We start from the raw sequence: 22,288 nt of genomic DNA on the forward strand, positions 1-22,288 counted from the left end.
AATGGAATGGGAAGAAAAGGAGAAAACCATCACTGATTGAGCCTTATACTCCCTCTGCCATTTAATTTTTACACCAACCCTGTGAGAAGTGTATTATAACCTAAATTTTCTGATGAGATACTTGAGGCTCAGAGAGGTTGAATGAGTTGCCCAAAGTCATCCATGCCCTGCTCGGAAGCCCTTATTGCTCCCTTCACACAGAGCTGCCTCCTTAGGGGAGATGAGCCACAGAACAAGGTGTTCAGTTGACCCTTTGGCCCTAGAGTCCTGTCCCCTCCCTAGGCCCTGTGACCTGTGGGGTTTATTTAACCGATGTACAGAAGAGTGATGGCCTCTGGAAATCACACACACTCAGTTATTTTCATCTCCAGTTTATTTTTTTAGACTAAGAGCAGAGTATGAAAGTCACAGCCAAAGCACTTGAAAAAGGCCCAGGAGAATGGGTGGGGACCACAGAGGATGGGCAGGGCAAGGTCCTGGGAGCTGGGTCCCCCGCTCAGGGCTGGAGGGGAGGGGGCGTTGTTGTCTCACGGTCTCCAAAAGTGTCTGTGCGTTGCATAGGTCCTGTCTTCACAGAAGACAAAAGAGGGGCCAGGTGGTCCCCCAGTGGGGGGCCTAGCCTGGTGGGGAAGGGGTCTGAAGCTGGAGGGGGTTGTCAAGGAAGGTCAGGGGGTTAAGGAGGGGGAGGGACTCTGTCCATCTGTACATTATATATAGAGATATAGAGTCTGTACATGCCTGCCTGGCACCCCAATGCCCACCCCTTGTCACCCTTGTCTACTGCCGGCCCCCCCAGGGGTGTCTACTTGTAAACTTGGATTCAATCCAAACCACAATCCTGGGAGTGGGAGTAGGGGGAGGAGGACGTGCTTATTGCTGTAAACAGGGGAAGGGGGCAGCAGGCGGTGCCATCCCCTCGCCCATCCAGTCCCCTCCCCATGTTCTGCCCCTGGAAAAGAGTGACTGGGGGTGTCTCCCACACTTCGATTTGCTCTCTCTGGGGCACATTTGTCTCTCTCAAGGGGGGAGGGCACCAGGGGTCAGAGAAAGGTACCAGGGGGCAGGGAGTCCTGAGCACTGCCCCTTATGGCCCCCCGGGTTTGGTACCAAACATTACCAGAGCCACAAGGCCACTTGGAACCCTTGGCTGTCCCTGCGCCTGGTCCACTACAGTGCCCTACTTGGTGGGGAGGGGGCAGAAGGGGTGGGCACAGATGTATGGTGCAGACCCCAGTTCCAGCCATCGGAGGAGGGGTCTAGGCCCCAAGGCTAGGCTTCCCTTGGAGAGGCCAAAGCCTCCCTGCTCTGTCCCAGCCCCACTCCACCTCTCCCCGCCAAGGGAGTGGGCAGAGCTAGGAGGCCAAGAGTGTCATAAGGAAGAAGGCGATGCCCACTGCCAGGGGCAGGTGTTCCCGCTTGGGGCTGGTCCCGCTGATGCTCTTCTCAAGCTTGGGCACCTGGGGGTTCTCTCCCTCAAAGTCTTCTGTGGATAGATGAATAGACAGACTGGTGAGAGCTGTGCTGCGTGCTGGGGCGGGGCACGCGGCAGCGGCAGCAGCAATGGAGCGGGGGACGTGGACCACCCACGGGGGTGGTAAAGATCGGTGCCCCCGGGAAAGACATGCAAGATGAGCAGCCACCGGGGAGGGGGCTGCGGTTCCAGCAGTGGCCACCAGAGGGCGCTGCGCAGACTCACCCAGCACGTTGATCTTCACATTGGGGCCCATGGTGAACTGGGGGAGAGTGGGGACCGGCTTCTCCCCGGAGTGCGATGCTGCGGGGGGGGGGTGCGGGGGGGGGGAGAGAGGAGGGGATAGTCAGGGCCAGGATTCCCTCCCCCTGTTACAGCTGAGGAGCGAGTCCCCCTCGCCTGTGCCCTCCGCCCCCACCCCCAGGAAGCCAGGGGAGCCCCAAAGCAGGGGAGCCGAGGATGGGGTCGCGGCTGGGAGCCTATTATACTCACTGGAGGCGCAGCAGACGAACACCTTCATCCTCAGACACTTCCAGTGCAGATTGTGGGTGGGCGTGGCTGGGGAGGAGACTGGGCCTGAGTTGCTTTCTCCAGATTTACACCCCGTGCCCTCCTCGCTCAGAAACTCTCTTTCTCACCCCCTCCAAACTGCCCCTCTTGGGCAGTGTCCTTCAGTACCTCCTCCACCCTTTGCGCATTGGTCGTGGTGGCTCCGCCGTCAGCCCTAGAAGCCCCTTGGGTCCCATCCCTCAAGAAACAATGACCCCTGAGGTCCCGGCCCCGGAATGTCCCTCACAGAAACAGTGACTCTGCGACCCAAAGTTTGGAGTGCCACTAAACCTCTTTCTTAGCCTCACGACTCTGAGCTGGAACCCTGAGGTCCCCAGCCCCAACGCCTCATCCCGAGGTATCACTCCAAGCGACGGAGACCTAGTGCCTTGCAGCGTTGGCCCGCCCCCGGCCCCTCGGGACTCCACTCCCTGGCACTCTTAGGTCCCGCCCTGGTCCGCCGCCTGGCCGTCACTTACAGATGTAGTAGTACTCGTGGCCCGCGTGGAACTCGTAGCCCAGAGAGAAGGCGCTGTAGCGCTGGAACTTCTCCGAGAACTTGATGGGGCTGTGGGGAGCGTGCGGTCGGTTGCACTCCCAGCGCTTGAAGCCTTGGGTGGCGTTGCAGGTGCGGTAGCCTGCCCGGCTCACCATATACAGCACGTACTGCTCCGCCCCGCCTCCGGGCCCTGGCCCCGCCCCCGGGCCCACCCCTGAGCTGTTGTAGTGCGGGCAGTAAATATCCAGATAATCGTTCACATTCACCTGCACCGTGTAGCCCTCTCGCCGCAGGCTGTGGGGAGAGGAAGCGGGTCAGAGAGAACAAACCCAAAGCCAACCCACTTTCCACCTCACCGCTCCGCAGACCTTCCCCAGGGTCCTCGGAGCCTCCCGGCTTTTCTTCTGAGCTTCCTCTCTTCTCAGTCCCTGTCTCTGTCCCCAGGGCCCTAGTGCTGGCAGTCCCCCCACTATCCTTCCAGGCCCACTCCTTGTTCCGCCCTTCTCATAGTGGCCACCAGAGGGTAGCAAAGGCGCAGGGAAGCCCGGCCGGCCTCCGAAGAAAAAGAGGCGGGGGAGAAGGGTGGAGGGAAGAAGGGAACTTATGCTTTGGTTACCACAGAAACGGCGCAGGCCCCTGCGACTCCCAGACCCAGGCCCGGATTTCCTCTGTCCATCCCCCATAACTCACTAGTGGGGAGGAAGGATAGAAGGAATGGAAGTGTGAAAGTGGGAAGGATCCCTTCGAGGGATGCGCACTCTCCATCGCCTCTCCCAGCATGCTTTCCTGCTGCTGCCAGTCCGCCCCCAAAGGCGAGTCGGACAGGACCTGCCCTCACAGACTCATGTATGGAGGCTTCATGCATATACATGCACAAGTTCTATGGCACACACACAAATATGTCCACTGCCCACTCATAGGTGGCATACACATAGAAAAACTAGGTGATATGTGTGCTGGACTGGCATGCCAGTATTGGTTGACCCCAGCAATCTCAAGCTCTCTTCCTGCTCTTCCCATACACACACACACTGGCACACGCTCCCTCTACAGTATGACTGGCCTCTGTACCTTGAGTCCCACTGACCTCCACCCTGAGGCCACCGACAATTAGGTCCCCAATAACGTGACACAGTAGATCAGGGAGCTAAGGGACTCAACACCAAGGCTCCATGTGGTGCCACGCTAACCAGCCAAAACTTCTGTCTCTATACACCTCCCTCCTCAACCTGGACTCCAACGCCCCAGGTGATGATGATGCTGGGAAAAGTAGTGGGCATAGTGCCCAGACAAGATGGCTGTGCCTCTTACTTCCCTGATCCTTCTATGAGCAGAGAAGCAGATGCTGGGTCCCTTGTAATCCCCACCTGCCTTGCTAGTTATCATCAAAGTGTTGGTCTTACTGCTCTCCATGGTGGTACTGAGTGGTGTGGGGATGGGAGAAGCATCTGAATGGAGAAAGAAACTCAGAGAAGTAGGCAGGAGTTTCCCCTAATTTCCTTAGCATAAGAATGCACACATCTTGGCAGTGAGAGGGGAGTGTGGTGGACACAGGAAGGCATGGGGTACTTGGCAAAATATCAAACCACTGGGGTCCCTGGTCCCTGGAACTCCCTGAGGGGAGAGACTCACTCCCCATGTCGCCAGGCACCTCCCAGTTCCACAAACAGTAACTACGTCCATTAGGGAAACGAGCTTGGAGGCCTTTGGATGGCATGGGGCCTTGAGGGTCCCTCCTCACCTCACCCTACTTCCTTGGCCTTGCCTGTGCCACCCCCTCCCCAGACACTCCCTTCCAAGCCTAGCAGTAAGGCAGATAGGTAAGAGCTGGTGCTTGAGCACCCCAGTAAGAATGGGCACAGCCTCCCTGAATCATCAGGAATACCACCAGCCCCACTCGGTTCCCATGGGAGTGATGGGTCACTCTGGCCCCTCCCTGGCCCTGGCACTCAGGTGGGCAGGAGCCTCTGCCTGGGGCACTGGGAGCAGGAAAACGGGTTAGACCAGGCCTAGCTCCCAGCCACCACCCCAGGTTTGCCTCTCTATCCCCAAGCCCAAAGTCTACTGTTTTCTCCACAGGCTTTGAGGAGGGGGCCACCAGTGCCAGGCCTGGAGCAGCTGCACAGGCACACTGGGGCCTCTGTCCTTGAGCTTCGCCCAGGTTTCCAGCCCTACTCTGAAGTAGCGCCTCCCTAGGGCACTGACCAGTTCCTCCACAACACACCCTGCTCTAGCAGAGAGGAAGCCAAACAGGTACCTCAGTTTCCTCAACACAGAGGGGAGTAGCCTTATACAAAGGTTGCTGGGCAACCACAACTGAAGAGAAGCCACCTCTTTCCCATCCCTGGGCTGAGTGGAACAGCCCCTGAAATGCACCTCCCCCCCAAGCTGGGCATGTGGGAGAAAGAACTGCTTGTGGAATGACTGTGCCCAGTTGGTAGCTGGTAGACAGGGGGCAAAGGGCTGGGTGCCAGGAATCCCCAGCCACACCTCCTGGGAGACCTGAGGTGTCTGCTTGGCTTGGGCGCTTTAACTGAATCTGTCATCCTCCCAGCCTTGGCACTGAAGAGGGAGGTGCCGCTAGGCCCCGGCTTAGCGCCACAGCTCACCCCCCCTCCAGGGCCGCACCTCTCTAACCTAGAGCCACACCCCACGCCCCGCCCCACGGGAGAGGAGGACAGGCTGGGATCTGGGGACTGGGTCGTGCCTGCCCCTTCAAACAGTTCTCTATTCTTCCTCACTTCATCCCCTCCTAGCCTCCCACTTCTCTTGCAGAAAGGCGTGTCAACACACCCCACCTGGAGGGGGTGCCCCCTCACCCCGTTATTTCATTTCTCCCGGCTCTCGCCGTCCCCGGTGCGCATTCCGACCCCTCACTTTCACTCCTTCAGTGCCCTACCCGTTCGAGCCTGGTGGGGTGGGCGGCGGGGGAGCGGGGAAGGAGCAAACCTCTCCCCCTGGGGCAATTAGGGGCAGGTAAACAGGGTGTCTAACAGACCAGGGAGTAGGGGAAGGATCCCCAGAGAGCTGGACTTGTTAAATCCCTGCCCCCACCCCTAGACGCCAGGATGCAGAGCTAAGGAAGTGGAGGAGGGATAAAGACACCGGCCCCCGGTTCTCCTTCTCTCTAGCGCGCGCCCCCGAGGCTGCGCGCCGCTCACCCCAGCAGACTAGACCTGACCACGTGTGTGCGGCGTGGGGTCCGCGCACCCGGGCTTGGGTGGGTGACTGGCGAGAACGCTCGCGGGGCGGCGCGTTCACGCTGACACCCCCTCACCCCTCCGGCGCCCCGGGCCTCGGCGCCCCACCGCACTGGGTCTTGCCAGCCCGGGACTGGGCCCCGGGCTTCTCCGGACGGCGTCGGATGGGAGAAAATCAGCGCGCCCCATATCCCCGCCCCTCCTCCCTGCGACAGCGGCGGAGGCGGCGGCGGCGGCGGCGGCGAAGGTTTATTGATCTGCAGCGGCGGAGAAGCGCGAGAGACCCGCCGAAAGCGAGACACATAGAAATGGAGAGAGGGGGAGACGCACACCGAGAGGGGGGATGTACAGAAACCGGATTCACTGAGAGGGGAAAGGGAGTGAGACACAGCGAAAGAGGGGGATCCAGAAACCGAGAGAGAGAGGGAAGAGAATGAGACGAGAGAGAGGCTTGGAGAAAGGGAGAGACGTAGAGGCCGCTCCAGAGAGGCCCACAGACAGCAAAGACGGAGACGGAGGGACGCAAAGCAGAATATCAGGGACGGGGAAGGGGTTCAGGGCAGAGACTCGGTGACAGAGAGAAAAGAGAGAGAGAGAAAGACCAACAGGGACGTAGTATAGCCTCAATAAATATTTGTTCAATAAATGTATGAATGAAAGAGAGATAAGCAACAAACATTTCAGAGATAAAGAGACAGGTAGGGAGACAGCTAGAGAAAGATGTTCCGTACGCTTGTTGAGACAGGGGCGAAGACCAGCACCTTTGCACACTTCTGCAAAGAAGTGAAACACGGGCCTGGGCGCATATATTTGGCTATCGGCCAGTCCTGCCCCCCCCAATTCGATTCCGGGCTCAGGGGACCCCTCGACCTCACACTCTCACGCTTTCCTCCAGTATAGTTCGCCCAATCCCTAGTTTCTGGGCCAGGTTGGGAACAGGTCTCGCCTATTCCAGAGGACCAAACGGAGGGGCCGAGTGGGAGATAGGAAGAGAGATCACGGTCGCTGTGCAGGGCACTGCCCCCAGGTCTGTCAAAGAGGCCAGAGCACAATTTCCACCAGTACCCTCCCACGTGACCCCCAGGAGGCGGGGTCGCAAGACCCTCTCCACGTGATCCCAAGGGGCAGAGACCCTCGGCAATGACGGGGGGTGGGAGCCAGGAGCCCAGCTCACGTGACCGGGGGGAGGGGGCGCGGGAGCTTGTGGATCGGCCCGGCCCCGCCCCCAGCTCCCTGGCCCTCTCCACTCCCGGCTCCGGAGCACGTCGCTCTCACGATTTATGGGGCCGCGGCTGCCGCAGTGAGGGAGCCGGGGAGCCCGGGCGCAGCGGCAACAAAGGCGGAGGAAGCGAGGTGGGGGCGGCGGCGGCCTCCCGGCCCGGTGCGCGCCCCCTCCCATCTCTGCCGGTCCAGACCTGTGGGGGAGCGGGGAAGACAGAAAGGAGGCTCTGGGAACCTGGGCTCCTCCACCCCCTCCCAGGGCTTTCACCTGCGCCCAGGTGTATGAGGGGAGGGGAACCTGATCGACAACATTCCCCTTCCCCCCGCCCCGCCATTCCCGCATCCCCCTGGCTCCGGCTTCTCCTAAGAATATGGGGGTGCCCTGACGGTGGTGAGGAACCCGGGGCCCCTCACCTGCGCGCTCTCTGCTCCCCGCCCCCCGCCAGACTCTAGCGGGGTGGGGGGCGGACGTGTGAGTCTGGGGGAGGGGGACGAGCTAGACTGAGCAGGGGAGTCAGCCCCCAGCGCCCCCCGGATTTCTCCGAGTCCCGGTCCGGGGGGGGAGGGGCCGTATCCCCAACCCCGAGGTTTCCATGGGAAGCGAGAGGGGGGCGTCGTTGGCTCATCCCCACCCCCAGTCTGACACTCCGGGCGCGAGGAGGGAGAGAGGGGGAGGCGCAGAGCCCCAAACAACAAAGAGCGGAGCGGCGAGCGGCACTCCTTCCCCAGGGAGGTTGGGGGTCGCGGCCGCCCGGCCTTCTCAGTCCCCTCCCGTGGGGCCTCGCCATTTGCTCCCTAGTCGCCCCCTGGGGTGGGGAGCCAGAAACAGTGCCACCGCCGCCGCCTGGGTAGGTGTGACAGTGACCCCCGTGTCCCCAGGGATTTCCCCCCCCCCCCACACACACACACACAGAGACACACACGGAGGCGGCCGGGGTGATACACACGGCGGCTCGGCGGGGAGGAGAACACAAGGGCAGCAAGGACTGAGCAGAATGAGGACCTGGCCTCGCAGCCGGCACCCAGCCGCCGCTTCACATACCCCGGGAAACCACACGGCCGCCCTGACACCCGCCCAGACCGCGGCCAGCCACCCTAGCCCAGAAGCGGCGGGCCACGCGGACAGCGACCGCAGCCCCATCCCCGACCCGTCGCCCGCTCCCACCCCCAGACGATCGCCGACGCAGACACACAAATCACACACTCAGACACACACGCACACTGACAGCCGCGCACGCCCGCTCACTCTTGGAGCCACACGCCGTCCCCAGCCCGGGCGTGTGTGTGTGTGTGTGTGTGTGTGACACGCCATCTCCTTGCCTCCCTCCCTTTCGCCGGTACCCCACGTTCCCATCCTATCCAAGCAGCACCTCCAGAGGCCCCCAACTTGGCAGCCCAGCCCCAGCTCACCCCAACCGGGCTTATCCATACAACCAGGGTAACCCATTCGCCTTCGTTCTGAGGAGGTGCTTGGTCGGACTCCTTGCCTCAGCTCTGGACTCCACTTTTAAAAGCAGCGGTCATAGACAGAACCCCTTGAAACTCTCACGGCTGAAAACAGGTCACCCCTGGGTCCCCCAAGTGCGGCGGCCTATCCCCAGCACACTGGTACTCCCAAACCCCAGCCCGGCCGAAGGAGAGGAAGATGGGGGGACTGTCGGGTGGGGGTAAGCTATTCCAGAGGCGGGTGTGGAGAGAAGCCAAGGTAGGGTGGGGTGTCCCCGAGCAGCCTCCTCAGCACGGCCCAAGCCCTGGTTACTATACCTTAACAGCCTCTTTCAGACACCCCCCGAGTGTCATAGATGCCCACAGAGTGTTTCCCCCTCTCCCTCGCCTCCTAGCCCCCAGCTATGGTCTCCCAGGACTCCCACCCCAGGTTCCACCAGGACTTCCCAGGCCTCCCCCTCTCACTGACGCGGGACGCATGGGCTCCCTGGGCCCCCGACTCACTGCTGGTTGGAGCTGTTCCAGTACACCGCATGCCGATTTCCCAGCGCCCCCCCGGGCCCTTGGGCCAGCAGCGGCAGCAGCGGCACGGGCACAAGCAGCAGCAGCAGCAGCAGTGGAGCCGCCGCCATTCCCGGAGCCGCCGCCGCCGCCGCCCCCCGACTGAGCCCCGCGCTCCCGGTTTCTTGCTTCCCAGCTCCCTGCTGCCGCCGCCGTCGGCCCCAGAGCCTTAGGCCACGCCCCCAGCCCTTCCCTCCGCCCTCCCGGGCGCGTCCCTGAAGCCCCGCCCCTGGCGCGCTCCCGCCAGGCCCCGCCCCGCTCGGGCCCGGAGCCCGCGCGGCGCGTGGGAGGTGAGGACCGTGCTGCCCCCTCGGGAACAACCGGAGCGCTACTCGCCTCTCACTCGTAGGTTTAATTTGCTACCGCCGGTCCTGGGCCTTCTGCTCCCCAGTCTGGAGTTCCCAGGAGAAGAATTAGGGAGGCCAAGACAGGGATCTTGATCTCCTGTGAACATTCATTTCTGGGATGGGGCGAAGGAGACTTGAAAAGAAGCTGGGGGTCCAGGACCCCTTAATAAGTAGAACTAGGCCCCCCTCCTTTCTGAACAGTCTGGTCCTCTGCTCCCTTCATGCCCCTCTTCCCATGTGCATGAGGAGTCAGGTGGGTTCTAGAGGGTGGCCGAGAAGCCCTCAGCTGCCACCTAGGACCTGACAGCTGTTGACCTGAAGCCCCCAGCTGAGCAGGCGGCTTATTTTTCTTGGAGGTAGTGTAGAGTAGCTCAGCCCCCAAGAATGTCAATACTGGGTGCTGGAAGGGCCTTCGGCAGTCCAGAACCCAAGGCAGAGGAGGGACCAAGGAGAGTCAGCTAGAGCAAAACAGGCTTCCCTGGGACACCTACAAAGGATTCTTTACTCACACTCAACCAGAGCCCCCTCCCAGCGCAGCCAGTGGTGTCCCCAGGCATTCTCACTGCTACTCTTACAGATGCTAACAAGAGGGCAGTAGGCAGAGCACCTTGTATTCCAGCTCTCACCATAGTCATTGTCCTCACAGTGGCACCCAGGCACGGACATTACACTCACACATTCAGGAGAAAAGGCACAGACACCCAGAGGCGGAGAACATAGAAACACAGGCATTTGATACAGACATACAGACACACACACAGATAACCTTTTGGAGACACACACAGGTAAAGGTACTATCAGACAACTAGAGATCTGTAGAAACACAGGGATTAGGTACACAGAGACTTAGGAGCACACACCCAGACACACACACAGTGACTCACACACAAGACCATGCACACACTCTGACACACACACAGCTCTGCACTCTCCTCTTCTCTCTTTTCCTGTGAAGTAGAAGTTGAGGGAAAGGGTCTAGAATCCGGACCTAGGGGGTATCCACCCCTCATCCCCTTTTTTGGAGAGGCTCAGATTAAGCGTGATCAGGAGGACCAGGTCTCTCAGGCCAGACTCTTAGAAACCAATCCAACCACCTGTGCGCAGGGTGACAGGCATGATGCTCTTTTCTTCTTACTGCAGGAGGGAGGACATACAGGCACTCTTTATCTGCTTATTGTTGGCGGGAAAGGAGTCCTGACCACAATTCGGCCTCAGATGCTGGGTTTGGGGGAGGGGCAGTGCCAACCAGAAAAAGCCCCGTGCCTAGCTGCTGCCAGGCAAGGGCAGGCTCTGTCCTCCCTGGGCTCCTCTTCACCCCGGGAGATCTCCTCTCTCTTCTCAGAAGCCAGAAAATAAATTAGGCCCCTTGAGGTGGGAATGGGGGACATTGCAAACAGCTTTCCCTCCCCCCAGACTCCATCCCCAGGGAGATTTGTTTCACCCAAATGATGCTGACCTGCCTACTCCAGGTGCCACAAATCCCAGCCTCCTCCCTGCCTACCCACATCCCTGCTCTGCAAAGGGAGGCTTCTCTCTGTTGGGCCCACAGTTGGCAGAGAGGCTGCCCACATTCATAGGGAGTGGGAGCTTGCTGGTTTGGCCTAGGACTTTAAATTCCGTTTTAGAAGCCCTATTTATAGAATCTGGGTCCCACTTAAAGATTTGGGCCCTTTTCTGTAGGGCTCAGATACTCCTCTTTAGAATCTAGCATGCTCCCCCCCAACTCCTGCTCAATAACTGAGTTCTTTTCTCTACAGTTTGGAGCTCTCTCTCCAGGATTTAAGCAGCTCTCTCTATGGGGTCTAAGCCTCTGGTTTTTAAGTTCTGAGACACTCTATAGAGCCTAGGCCTCTGTCTATGGAATATGGTGCTCTGTCTATCTGGGCCCCTATCTAAATCAGGTGCTGGCTGATTTGGGCTTTTGGGTGAATTAGAAAAGCCACCCCTCTATGCAGACCCAGTCCTTAGGGTTCATCTCTTGGCAAGCAGTGCCTTTGTGCAAAAACAAAGGTGCCGCTTCCTTCTGTGGGAGGTGGCCCTATGTGTCTCTCTATCTTAGTGAGGGAGCTTGGGCTGATCGCCTCTACTACTTCTTGGGTGGCTCCTTTGTGCCAGGCACAAACCACACACCTGTATGTGGCAGTTCTGAGTATAGGATATGTGCTTCCAGCTGTAATGCTTAGGCCTGTCAATAGGTCTCTATTCATGGGGTCTGGACTTCTCTAGGGTTTGGGTCTCTGTGTGTAAGAAAGATCTGGGCCACTGTCTACAGGCCTGGAACCGGATCTGAGACCTAGGCCTGTTTCTGTGGCATCTGGGTCATGGAAGGACCCAGGCCTCCATCAGTGGGGCCTAGGGCCTCTGTTTATAACAGTGACTCAAATCTTTCCTGACTGTGACTCACAATAAGATGTATATTTTGCATTTGCAATACAGTACACACACACACACACACACACACACACACACACATGCATTCACATATAACTGAAATAATGTTTCATGAAGCAATACTTACCCTTATTACAGAAGATGCACTCATATTTTTCTTCTATTCTATTCTTAAAAATTTATTAAATAAAGTACAAAGCTCGTTAAGACCCAGAAAATTGATTCCTTGATTGTATCACCCTTAATCAGTTACAATCTATAGTTTGAAACACTCTAAGGCCTGGGCCCTGACCGACACCCCTCTGCAGAGTGACGGCCTCTGTGGAAGCTGGGGTTCTCTCCACGGGGCTGATCCTCTTTCTCTAGGGCCTCAGGCCTCTTTCTCCTCTCCTGCAGGCTCTGCCTACATTTCCCTCTGACCCTCAGGCTTGCCAGTATGCTGCTGGCTGCCATGTTCTCTCCAGGGGCAGTGAGCTCAGGCCCTTGGGAGTTCTGTGAATGTGGTGCCTTACCCCACCCACCCCTCCCCCTGGGGCCAAGGAAGCAGGGAGCTGAACAGGTCAAGGGCAGAGGGAGTACTCAGGCTGTGTGGCCCAAAGCGGCTCCCCGGACATCGGGTGGCAACCACAGAGCCGAGCTGTGTTCAATAAATCATGGAGACTAGGGCCTGGGGGAGGGGGAGGCCAGGACGGAAGGGGGGCCATGGGTAAATAATTCATTAAACAAATAAACAAGGAGCCTGTGAGAGGGAGGATCAGGCACGCATGTGAGCGGGAGAGGCAGCCGCCACTTCCAGACATGAAATAATCACAGGTTCCGCACCTTGCCCAGGGCCCATGTGTGTGCCCCAGTGCAGGCAGCCTGTTGGCGTGGTCCTAACGCGGGACCCTGGGTGCCAACAAGGAGGGCAATGCCCGTGTCTTCTGACTTCCAAGTGTGATGTGTGTGTCAGCACGGCTACATGGTGCTCTGATGTCCATGAGTTGACATGGACCCACACACATGACTGACGGCAGGGAACACGGTGCACTGATGTGTGGTCCAGGACACAGGAAATTAGGATGCAGGGCTTGGTGGGTGGGGTTGAGGTGTCATAACCTCTGATTCTAGTCATGCCCTGATCCCTCAAATGAGTCCAGCAAGCTCAGAAGCCTGAAGTGGAGAGGCATCTCTGGGGTGTTACAATGGAGGTGCGTGTGCATACTCTGAACGTGCTTCTAGAAAAGCTGAGAGGGAAGCCGTTGGGCTTGGCAGTTAACAGGATGGGCTTCGGTTCGAATTCCATTTCCACCATTCACTGACTGTGCTAGTCACCTTACTTCTCTGAGACTGTTTCCTCATCTGTAAAATGGGGATAATGACACCCTTCCTCGAAGAGTTGGCTGTTATGAGGATTAAGATCCATGTCTGGGAAGCACTTAGCACAGAATTTAGGACCCACAAGGTGCTTGATTGATGGAGGCCTCATCATCATTATTATCCTGAGGTCTTCCCACCTAAACTAGCTTCAGATTCTCTTTTTCATTTGTTCCTCCCCATCTCCAAACTTCTCTTAATAGCTATCATAGTGGGAGAGGTGACCTTGGGCTTGGGGAGTAGGGATGGGATAGGAAAAGATTAGATAGAATGAGGGGGGAGGAGAAGTTACAGCCAAAAAGAAGCTCACATCCTTGACAGTGTGAAAGGAGGGGTCCTTGACCTTCTTCTCAGACCCCAGAGCCTCTCCTTAACCCCTAAAACTCTCCTTAGATCCACAGTCTCTTCTCTTTCCTGCCACCGAAATTTAGCTTTCTAGCAAGTGGCTGCAAGGGGACAGAAGGAATTGGGGTAGAGCCTCTGAGTAGCATCACAATCTCCTCACCCCACCCGTCCCCAGGCCAGTCCTCACTGCCAGAGCTCTAGCCCCTAACCTCTGCCTATTGGTTGAGTGCTTCCCTGACAAAGATGGCTATGTCTGGGCAAAACCCAGAGAAGTGGCACCCCAGAGTGGGTGGGGAGAATCCAGGCTGGAGAGAGCTGCACAGGGCCAGGGTGGGGTACCTGGGGCCTCCCACTAGGCCCTAGCATGCCCCAGCCCTCTTGTGTCCCCTGGAAAGGATCCGCTCCCAGTGGGAGAGAGCCAGCAGACAGGCCTGAGCCGGCCTGCTCCTCCACAGACAGAAGAGGAACAGGCTGGGGGAGGGGGCCTGAGATCTTGGTGGGGAGTGTTGGCTGTAACCCCCACGTCTCCTGTGAGGAGCCAGGGGCAGAGGGGGCCATGGCCTGGGCACACCCTAGGCCGTAGCCCAGCCCTTGCCTCCCTTGGCTAGCCTGCTGCTACTTGGGGTGTCAAGGGTCTGGGCCCCCAGGTGTGAAAATGGTGCCTGCCCACCTCTTTCCAAAGAGCCAACATCAGTTCTCCACTTCCCCTCCCATGGGCTGGGCAGGTTCAGGCTAATCTGCGCCAGAGCTTCACAGCAAACACTGATCTGTAATAAAACCACAATGTGTGTTCGGGAGAAGGGATTCCAGACACAGAAAATCCAGAGACACATACACACTCACACACATACACACAGATGCAAAACATACAGCTCTGGGAGGGCAGACACCAGCAGTACTGAAAACACAGCTAAACATGGACCCATACACTGAGTCAAACACACAAGCATGGTTAGTTCTACACCACTCCTCCATGCCATAAACTTTGTCCTTCAAAACCCAAGTCTTCTCTGACAGTCCATCTTCCCTGTGCTCCCATAGCACTTTCTGCACAGTTCCATAACTGCATTTGCACTTGGTATCGTAATTATTTGCTGGCCAGTTTGTCTTCTAGAGTAATCTGAAGATTCCTTAAGGGAAGAGAGCCTGTCTTATGCAAGTGTATATCCTCAGCATCTAGCATGCAGCCTGGTATTTAGTTAATAGGAATAGGTGAGGTGCTTAATAAATAATTGTTGAATTGATGAACAGAAGAATAAATGCATTCAGATAGTGAGACAACCATGCCTAGAATCCCTCAGAAGCACACAGAGCATAACCAGTGCATGCTACTCAGGCCTCCAGTCCCACCTTCTTGTCTCCTGGTCCCCTGACCCTACTGCCTCTTAGCTTCCTCAAAGTCCCTCCTTTCTCCTTTTTTGCTCAGTGCGAGACCATGAATTTGAGTACCACCTGAGGGCTGGCAGGCAAAGTAAGGGTTAATGACACCTCATTAGTGCTTAATTGGAGGAAGGAAGCTGCCCTGGCACCAGACAGGTGGGCAGGCCTACCCCTTGCTGGAAGCAGGCATCCCTAGTTCCAGCACCCTGTCGGGCATGTGGGTGATTTGGCCCTGGAGACCCTCATCTCAGCCCGGGGCACCTCCCCCCACCATTTGCTTTGCCAATTTAGTCTCTAGGCAGTACAGACCAGCCCTCCCCATCTGTCACCAAACATCCAGAGGGAGAGGCAGACTTCTTATCCTTTCTCCTTTAGCTAGGCTGTGCCCCTTCCCACCCCTGGAGAGACCGGAGGCTGGGAGGAGAGGTGGGGTAAGGAACTGGATAACTGAGCGGTAGATTAGAGAGCCGCTAAGGGATAGATTTGGGATACAGACAGGCAACAGAGCTGGGGATGTGGAGATGTCTGCCCAATTTGACCTTAAATGAAGAGAATGCAAATGAGATGCAGACGATATGCAGATGAAAGCGAGGAGCTCATAATTATCATTCCAGGTGGCATGAACTCCATACCCAGGACCCCAACGCTGTTGCCAATACTCCCCTCCTAACCTTCCTGGGTTAAGTGGCACTGCCCATCACTTTGAGTGAGAAAAATGATCTCAAGAAAAATAAGAGCTTGGCTGGGCTAGGACTGCAGGACCTGGGAAACAGAGCTCCACCCTCGCCTCCCCGCCCCCATCCCAAGCACCACCCAAGCTGCCGTTGAAGCACAAGCAAAGACCACTCTCCAGGTTACGCTCGGACGCACCGTCGGTTGCTATGGGTACCCCCCCTCCACGTCCAGGCCTGAACCAATGGGCATCACCACTGATGACCTCATGCCCCAGGCCCCGGCATTCTATTGGTTATTTGGAAGCCAGAGTGCCCTTCTCCAACTGCGTCACCACTGGGGATCCCCCGACGACCCCAGCTGGTGTGGCCGACTGAAAGAAGGACGCGCTGGGAGCTCACAATTTGCTGTATGAATGAATAAGGAAAGGAAGGAAGGGATTAATGAAAGGGAAGAAGAAAAGAGGGTGGGGTCACATAAAAAGACCCAAACTCCAGGATTCAGCCTCTAGGGAAAGACTTGCAACCCCAGAAAGTGGGGAGCAGGATCCAGGTCGGAGACTCGGGCTCTCAGGTTCTCGGGACAGCAAGATAGAGTGATGCAAAGATGAGGGGAGTTTTTGCATCGTTCCGGAAAGACTAGGGCAGGCCCAGCAAATTGAGGGCCCCACCCTTGGCCATCTAGCGCCGCTGAGCTTTGGGGAGATCGGTGACGCCCCAAAACCTGCAGGTCTCCCAGCCTCCTGGAACCGCGCCCCGGAACACGCCTCGAGGACTTCTCATGGGTAGGGCCCAGAGCCTTCAGCCCGTCTAGGTCCCATGAGCGGACTTGGCCCTCGCTGGAGACGCGCCCCAGGACTGAAACAGTCGTCCGCACAGGGCCCAGGCTGTAAGGAAAATGAGTGTAGGGAGGGGCTGGCTTGAGGCCTGCAGCCGGCGGGCCTGAGTTTTCACCGCCCCCCCCCCCGCCCCCAGGCCAAGTGCGTGGCTGCCCAGGTGTCCACCCTTAACACCTGCAGGGAGCTTAGGCGGCCAGCAAGGGTGTGTGTCTGTGTCAAGTGCGCGCGTCTGCCTGAGAGTGAGGGCGTGTGTCTGAGTGCCGGGGAAAGCCGACTGGGCCCCGCGTCTCTTTCGCACATGCGTTATCAGCGGCGGATCCGCGCGCCGGCCACAGACTCGGGAGCGAGCGCGCCCGGCTTGGTCCGCGAAGAGAGGGTGTCTGGGGCCGCTGGGAGCAGGATGAGACCCGCACGGTCCTCAGTGCCAGGCTAACCAGTCATCCCCGGCCTGCGCCGCCTCTGCTTTCACCGGAGAGGGGCGGAGGTAGCAGTACAGTCGGTTTCCAAGGCGACATATAGACACCCTCCTGGATGACAGTAGAGACTAAACTCGAACTCGGGACCAGAAGACCGAACCCAGAGCTCATGCTTCAGCTCAGACTTCACTCTCTCCACTCCAGCCCCTCGCCCCCGCTAAGGATCTTGTTTCGGGGTGAGGGCCCTGACACGCAGGCACACGTACCTACAGACATGGCATTTTATGAAAGTGGCCTTGAATGAGGGGGGGGGGAGGGTCCACTCATGTATGCTCCGTCCGCGGTGCTTTCCTCCATCCCAGGCCTCAGCCAGAGCGATGGAACCAACCCAGAGGGACCGGGGTCCGACCCAGGTGTGCAAGGGGGTGGGGCAGCGGTTCGCAGTCTCCAGCACTTCGGTCTGGTCTGTCAGTCTCTGGACCCCCAGCACCCTCCACGGCGACCCCCCTCCCCGCGAATGTTCACACGCCGCCTCTAGCCGCCGCAGCCCCGCCGAGCTAATCAGCACAACATCCACCTATCGATCGTTGGCTGGGTGCCAGGCGGGCCGGCATTGTGCCAGTGCAGGCTGTGGGGCACCGGGACGGGTAGAGCATAGCTTCGGGGGAAGGGGCACCCCTTCCCTGGCTGCACCCAGGACACCGTTCAGAAAGAGGACCCCGGTTAGTCTTGGGGTGGATCATAGCCTTGCCACCTCTGCCTGCCTGAGGTGGAAGAGACAGTGAGGCTGAGAGCAAAGGGGGCCCTCCCTCCTCGGCCCCACCTCCTCCTCCTTATAAAAGCGGAGAACAAAGAGGCCGCTGGCGAAGGAGGCTTTGATCTGACCCCACCTTCCCAGTTCTAGGCCAGGCACCGCCCAGACTGCCCTTGGGGAGGGGGAGGGACGCCCAGCTCTCAGGGACCCAGGCATTCTGAAACCCAGGTGCTGTCTTTCTACTACCCCTTGCTTTTGCCCCAATGCCCTGCTTGGTGCTATCACAGCTTCCGCAGTGCCCCAAGTGGGTGGGCTATCAGGAGCACCTGTCCCCTCCCCAGCACAGGAAGCCAGCTAGGGAGATGGTAGAGGGTGCCAAGCTCCACAGCTGCTGCTGGCACCCACCCCACACTGCCCAGAGGGTGCCTACTGAGGCCTGGCATGGATGGTCTGGGCACAGCTGGCAGGGAGGTCAGGCCAAGCCAAGCTGAGAGCAGAGGCTGCAGGGAGTCCCCCCCCCCAGTGTCAGGGAAGGAGCCAGAGGGCAGTAGGTTGGGGAAAGCAACAAAAAGATGGGTGGTTTATTGAAGGCTTGGTCCAGACACTTATAAAAATACAAATTGGCATGAAATTCGACCTCATGGCAAGTCCGTCTTCACAGAAGACAAGTGGGTGACCCCCTGGGGAGGAAAGGTGCTGCCCCAGGGAAGAGGCCCACAGGGCACTGGGCACAGATGGCAAGCCTGGGCTTCTTGCTTGACCTGGTCCAGCAATCACCTGTCCCCAGGTCTTCGGCCTTGGCCCCCAGCAGGCTCAAGGATCCGATCCTATCAAATCCCAGTCTTCCTGGGGGATGGGATGAGAATATCAAAGCAGCTGACAGAGACCCTATGTTTGTCTTGCCTCTGTTCCAGGGTGCCCAGGGCTGTCTGCAGCTCCCCTGCAGCTCCTCTTCAGCCTGTGATGAGGAGGCCGGCACCTGGAAGGGTCACCCCAGACCCTCTGACCTCCCCCATCACTATTCCATCTTGTCTGTCTGGCTTGGCCCTCCCAGCTCAGGTAGGGGGCAGGGGCCCTCCTCCAGGGAGTCTTGGGAGGGCTCTGGTTCCTGGGGGTGTCAGGAAGGGTCCGCTTGGCTCAGAGAACTCTCAGGAGACGCAGAATTGGGAGCAGCAGCAGCAGCAACAGACAGAGGGGGCTGGGAGTGGCCCCCCCTTGCCACCCTGACGTGCCACTCTCTCCAGGGCTCCCAACAGGATGGGCTGACTCAGGCTCTGTGAGGGGGAGGGGGTAGCATTGATGGGTCCTCCTGCTTCAGCAGCCTCCTTCCTGCTCTCCCCATTACCTGTTCACTCCCACCCCTTTCTAAGGGGTCTCCCGAACTAGCCAATCCCTTCCCATAATCTACCACCTCATCATCTCTAAGCCCCAACTTCCAAGTCTCCTCCTAGTTGCCATTAGAGACCACCAGTTCAGCTAAGGCTTTGGACAGCCTTGCCCCTGGAGATGCCACTCCCTTTGTGTAAGGGAGGCTCCCACAGACTAAATGGGGGAGAAGAGGTTCCTCAGAGTTTGATGCTCCCACATTCTTCCCACTCCTCCCCTCATTCCTGAGGGCCCCACACTAGCCAGAAGGGTTGCTCCCCTGCCCCAACCCACTCACTGTCCTCCTTGCAGCAGACAGACACCTGGAGCCTCAAGCACTGGCCAGGACTCTCCGGAGTTGGCACTGCTGGGTGGTGGGAAATTGGGAGGAAGAAGTTAGCACAGGCTAGTTTGCATGCCTCAGACTCCGTTTCAAACCCTCCCAGCTTCTTTTCTCTCCAGTTCCCTGGAAAGCTTTTCCTTATTTTGGGGCCACATCTAGGTGCCATCTGTGACCCTACTCATGTCCTCTTTCCTGGTTCCTCTTCCTTTCCTCTCCTCTCTATTGGTTCACTCTAGATGTCCTCGTACTCGGTCCTGGACTCAGGCCCCCTGCCCACTCCCCCCTCCTAGGCCTAGCCTTCCTTCCCAGTCCTCTCATTCCCCCACCCCTCAGGATCTCTGCCTTGACTGCTGGCAATGGCAGGTAGCCCCATTCCCCTCCCCACCTTCCCCAGGAGGCAGCCAGTGTGCCCATCTTCACTCACAGATGTAGTAGTAGGTCTCTCCAGGCAAGAATTCGAAGCCAAGGGAGAAGGGCGTGAAGCGCTGAATCTTCTCTGAGAATCGAACAGGGCCAAAGGGAGCAAAAGGCAGGGAGCACTCCCAGCGCTTGAAGGCACCCGGCCCCTTGGCCTGGCAGGCCTCATAGCCTGGCCAGTCCACCATGTATAATGCAAATGTCTCAGGGCCCTCAGGGGGCCCTGGACCCTCATAGTGTGGGCAGAAGATGTCTAGGTAATCCTTGAGGGCCAGCTCCACCACAGCGTCTCCTCGAAGCAGCCTGCAGGCATAAGGTAGGTGAGGGCGGAGGGGCTCATGGCACGGCACACCTGGGGCACGAGGGTCAGAGATACCCCTTCCCAATGGTCCCCGCCAGCCAGTCCCCCACCTACTGGAGAGGCAGCAGCTTAGGAAGGCCCGAGTTCCCCAGACTGACACCTCTTGAGAGACAGAGTGCAAGAAAAGGATGAGGTAACCGATTCACAGGTTCAGAGAGGTTAAGGGACTGCAGTGCCTATAACCACATGGCCCAAATGTGAGAAGGCCGCTCACCACACCCTAGCTTTTGGGTGGGAGCTGCCACCCACCTATCTAGCCCTAGTGCCCAAGACAGGGCCTGGTGTAGCACCTGTGCTTGATAAATGTTAGGTGGATGGCTGCTGTGAAGAAGCTGGGGCACAGAGGCAAGGGGTACAGATCTGGGCCCACAGAGCAGTCACAGACTAGAGATGGAGACTGGGAACAATAGCCTCATTAACAGATGCATAAAGAGGAAGGCTTGCCTTTTAAGAGCTCAATTCAATGCGGAAAAGAATGCCATAGTAAAAAAAAAAAAAAAAAAAAAAAGAGAGAGTGGATGGTGGGAACCTCCCTTTTTTTTTTTTTGTGGCCAGGACAATCAAGTGCCATACAAAGAGGGGAGCCCCCTCCACATATCTCCCAATCAATCTTTGGCCTCCTCAGGACTCCCTTCCACCTGCCTGGGGGAGCCAGTGCAGGTGGGAAAACCTGGGACATGCTGTTCCCCTCCAGCATCAAATAGAGCATGAACCACTTCCCCCCCGCATCCCCACCATACACAGAGTCCAACTTGACTTATGAAAGGCCCCCAACTGTCTCTCAATGGGTGGTCTCAAGACCACCTGCATCTGGAGTTCTGATTAGAAATGCACACTCCTGGGCTCAGCTCAGACCTACTGGAACACAAGCTGGGCCTTTGTACGTTTTGTTCCACAGCATCCCCCGTGCCTGGAAAAGTGTCTTGCACAAGGACAGCGCTCAATAAATATTTGTAGATTGAATGAATAAGCCAGAAACCTCAGGCTTAGGGGCTAGCAACCTGAATTTTTAACAAAACCTCCAAGTGATGCAGAGGCACTAGTCTAGAACAGAGTGAGGAATTCAGAGTTGGAGGACAACAACAGCTCTTATCACACAGCATTGGTATTGTAATGACCTGTCCCGAAGCTTGCTGGCCCAGGGGTTCTTTGGGCTCCCAGAGGGCAGAGCCTAGGTCTTATCTCTAATCCCCAGCACCCTAGCACAGATCCCGGCACAGAGTACACGCTTAATAAATGTTAGTGAGTGAACAAACGGAGTCACAGATTGTCTTAAGTGAAAATCAGAAAGAAAAACAGATGGAGAAAGCAGAGGGAGGCAGGGAGAATTGGGGAGGAGGATGGAAACAGGAAAAAATATCGACGTTCAAAGGCAGGCAGCTCAGGAGAGAGAAATAAATAATAGTTTGTATCTGTGTAGCCTGCACCTCTTTCACACACATGACCTCAGTTAGTCCGCCTGACTTCCCAGGGTACTAGGCACTATTAGCCCATTCTACAGATGAGATAACTGAGGTTAGGGAGGTCAAACGACTTGCCTAAAGGTGATTCAGCTAGAAGGGCAGGGCCGAGGCTGCACAGAAATAGGACTAATAATGACGAGATGAAAGCAGAGTTACAGAATGAGATCAGGAGAAAGAGTAGCACCAAAGGGAAGGCCAAGTGAGCAGGAGAGTAACCTTCTTTCACAAGAGTAAAGCCCCCCGGCCGCAAGTCCGCCCGCCCCAGCTCGGGCCGCTGGGAGGCTGGGGATCACCAAGAGAGAAGCGAGGGGGGCGGGGCTCGGAGTGCAGGCCGAGGTCTCTCGGCTGCCGGCTCCGAGACCCCACCGATTGCCTTCGGGGCTGGGGTCCCCCTCTCGCCCCCCAACGCGTGCGGGCAGGGGTTGGGGACCCCGGGCACGCCTCGCCCCTCCCTCCTCCCCCGCCGGCTCAAACAAAGGAGCCCCGGCGCGCGGCCGGGTCCAGGCGGCGCCGCGCACAGTGCGAGTGTCGGGCGCGCGCCTGGCCCGGGAGCGCGCAGGCCCGGCTCGGAGCCCGCAGGTTTCAGCCCTGCTACCTGGGGTTACTGGAGTTCCAGTAGACCTCGTGGCGGAGGCCACAGCCCCCTCGCAGAGGGGAGCTGAGGAGCGCGGCCCAGAGGACAGTCCGCAGCAGGGGCTGCAGCCGCATCGCCCCCGGGGTCTGGTCTGCTCTGGCCCGGGCGGGCCCGTCCCGTCCCGCTTCGCAGTCGCGCCGAGAAAGGTACAAAGTGCGGGAGGGGCGGGGGGGGGGGACTTGCGGGAAGGGGGGTGGGGTGCTGAGACTCACAGGCCACGCCCCTGGATAACTTTCCACCAATGTGGGCGCGTCTCCGC

The 22,288-nt window shown here is 58.1% G+C and overlaps 2 protein-coding genes across 13 annotated transcripts in view; both read right to left on the reverse strand.

Moving 5' to 3' along the window:
• The window catches only part of LOC309614206 (ephrin-A3), a 36,727-nt gene extending 27,592 nt beyond the window's left edge, over positions 1-9,135 (reverse strand). For 4 of the 9 annotated variants that reach the window (XR_014236075.1, XR_014236076.1, XR_014236077.1 and 1 more), the window contains exons 1-4: positions 8,891-9,125; positions 2,500-2,813; positions 1,964-2,029; positions 1,697-1,774 (exon numbers count right to left, since the gene is read on the reverse strand). Coding sequence is in view for 6 of the 9 variants with exons in the window: in XM_082362293.1 (XP_082218419.1) it covers positions 1,697-1,774; positions 1,964-2,029; positions 2,500-2,813; positions 8,891-9,018 (586 nt within the window). In the remaining 3 variants the exon portion in view is untranslated. Of the gene's footprint in view, positions 1-355; positions 1,484-1,696; positions 1,775-1,963; positions 2,030-2,499; positions 2,814-6,893; positions 7,135-8,890 lie in introns of those variants that run through there. The other 5 variants (XM_082362291.1, XM_082362295.1, XM_082362294.1 and 2 more) reach the window with 5 other exon arrangements.
• Positions 9,136-17,998: 8,863 nt separating this feature from the next.
• Positions 17,999-22,124, reverse strand: EFNA4 (ephrin A4). 4 transcript variants are annotated; one of them, XM_082362922.1, is made up of 4 exons: positions 21,991-22,124; positions 19,579-19,874; positions 19,110-19,175; positions 17,999-18,292 (listed from the first exon to the last, which is right to left on the reverse strand). In XM_082362922.1, exons 1-4 carry the CDS (start codon positions 22,101-22,103, stop codon positions 18,102-18,104), a joined length of 666 nt encoding a protein of 221 aa, XP_082219048.1. In that variant the 5' UTR covers positions 22,104-22,124; the 3' UTR covers positions 17,999-18,101. The 4 variants fall into 4 exon arrangements, with proteins under 4 accessions (XP_082219048.1, XP_082219047.1, XP_082219050.1 ...); XM_082362921.1 differs by having other exon boundaries at positions 19,110-19,178; XM_082362924.1 differs by having other exon boundaries at positions 18,150-18,720.
• Between the last annotated feature and the right edge of the window lie 164 nt (positions 22,125-22,288).

This window comes from Balaenoptera borealis (genome assembly GCF_965194805.1).
Source record: "Balaenoptera borealis genome assembly, chromosome: 1".
Taxonomy (NCBI): domain Eukaryota; kingdom Metazoa; phylum Chordata; class Mammalia; order Artiodactyla; family Balaenopteridae; genus Balaenoptera; species Balaenoptera borealis.

Bases quoted from the DNA above. Each gene is read 5' to 3' on its own strand.
- EFNA4 (XM_082362921.1), bottom strand. From the start codon at position 22,103: ATGCGGCTGCAGCCCCTGCTGCGGACTGTCCTCTGGGCCGCGCTCCTC. The intron at 19,875-21,990 runs GTAGCAGGGCTG...TTATGCCTGCAG, and splicing joins TGGAACTCCAGTAACCCCAG to GCTGCTTCGAGGAGACGCTG. The intron at 19,179-19,578 runs GTGAGTGAAGAT...CCCACCACCCAG, and splicing joins AGAGACCTACTACTACATCT to CAGTGCCAACTCCGGAGAGT.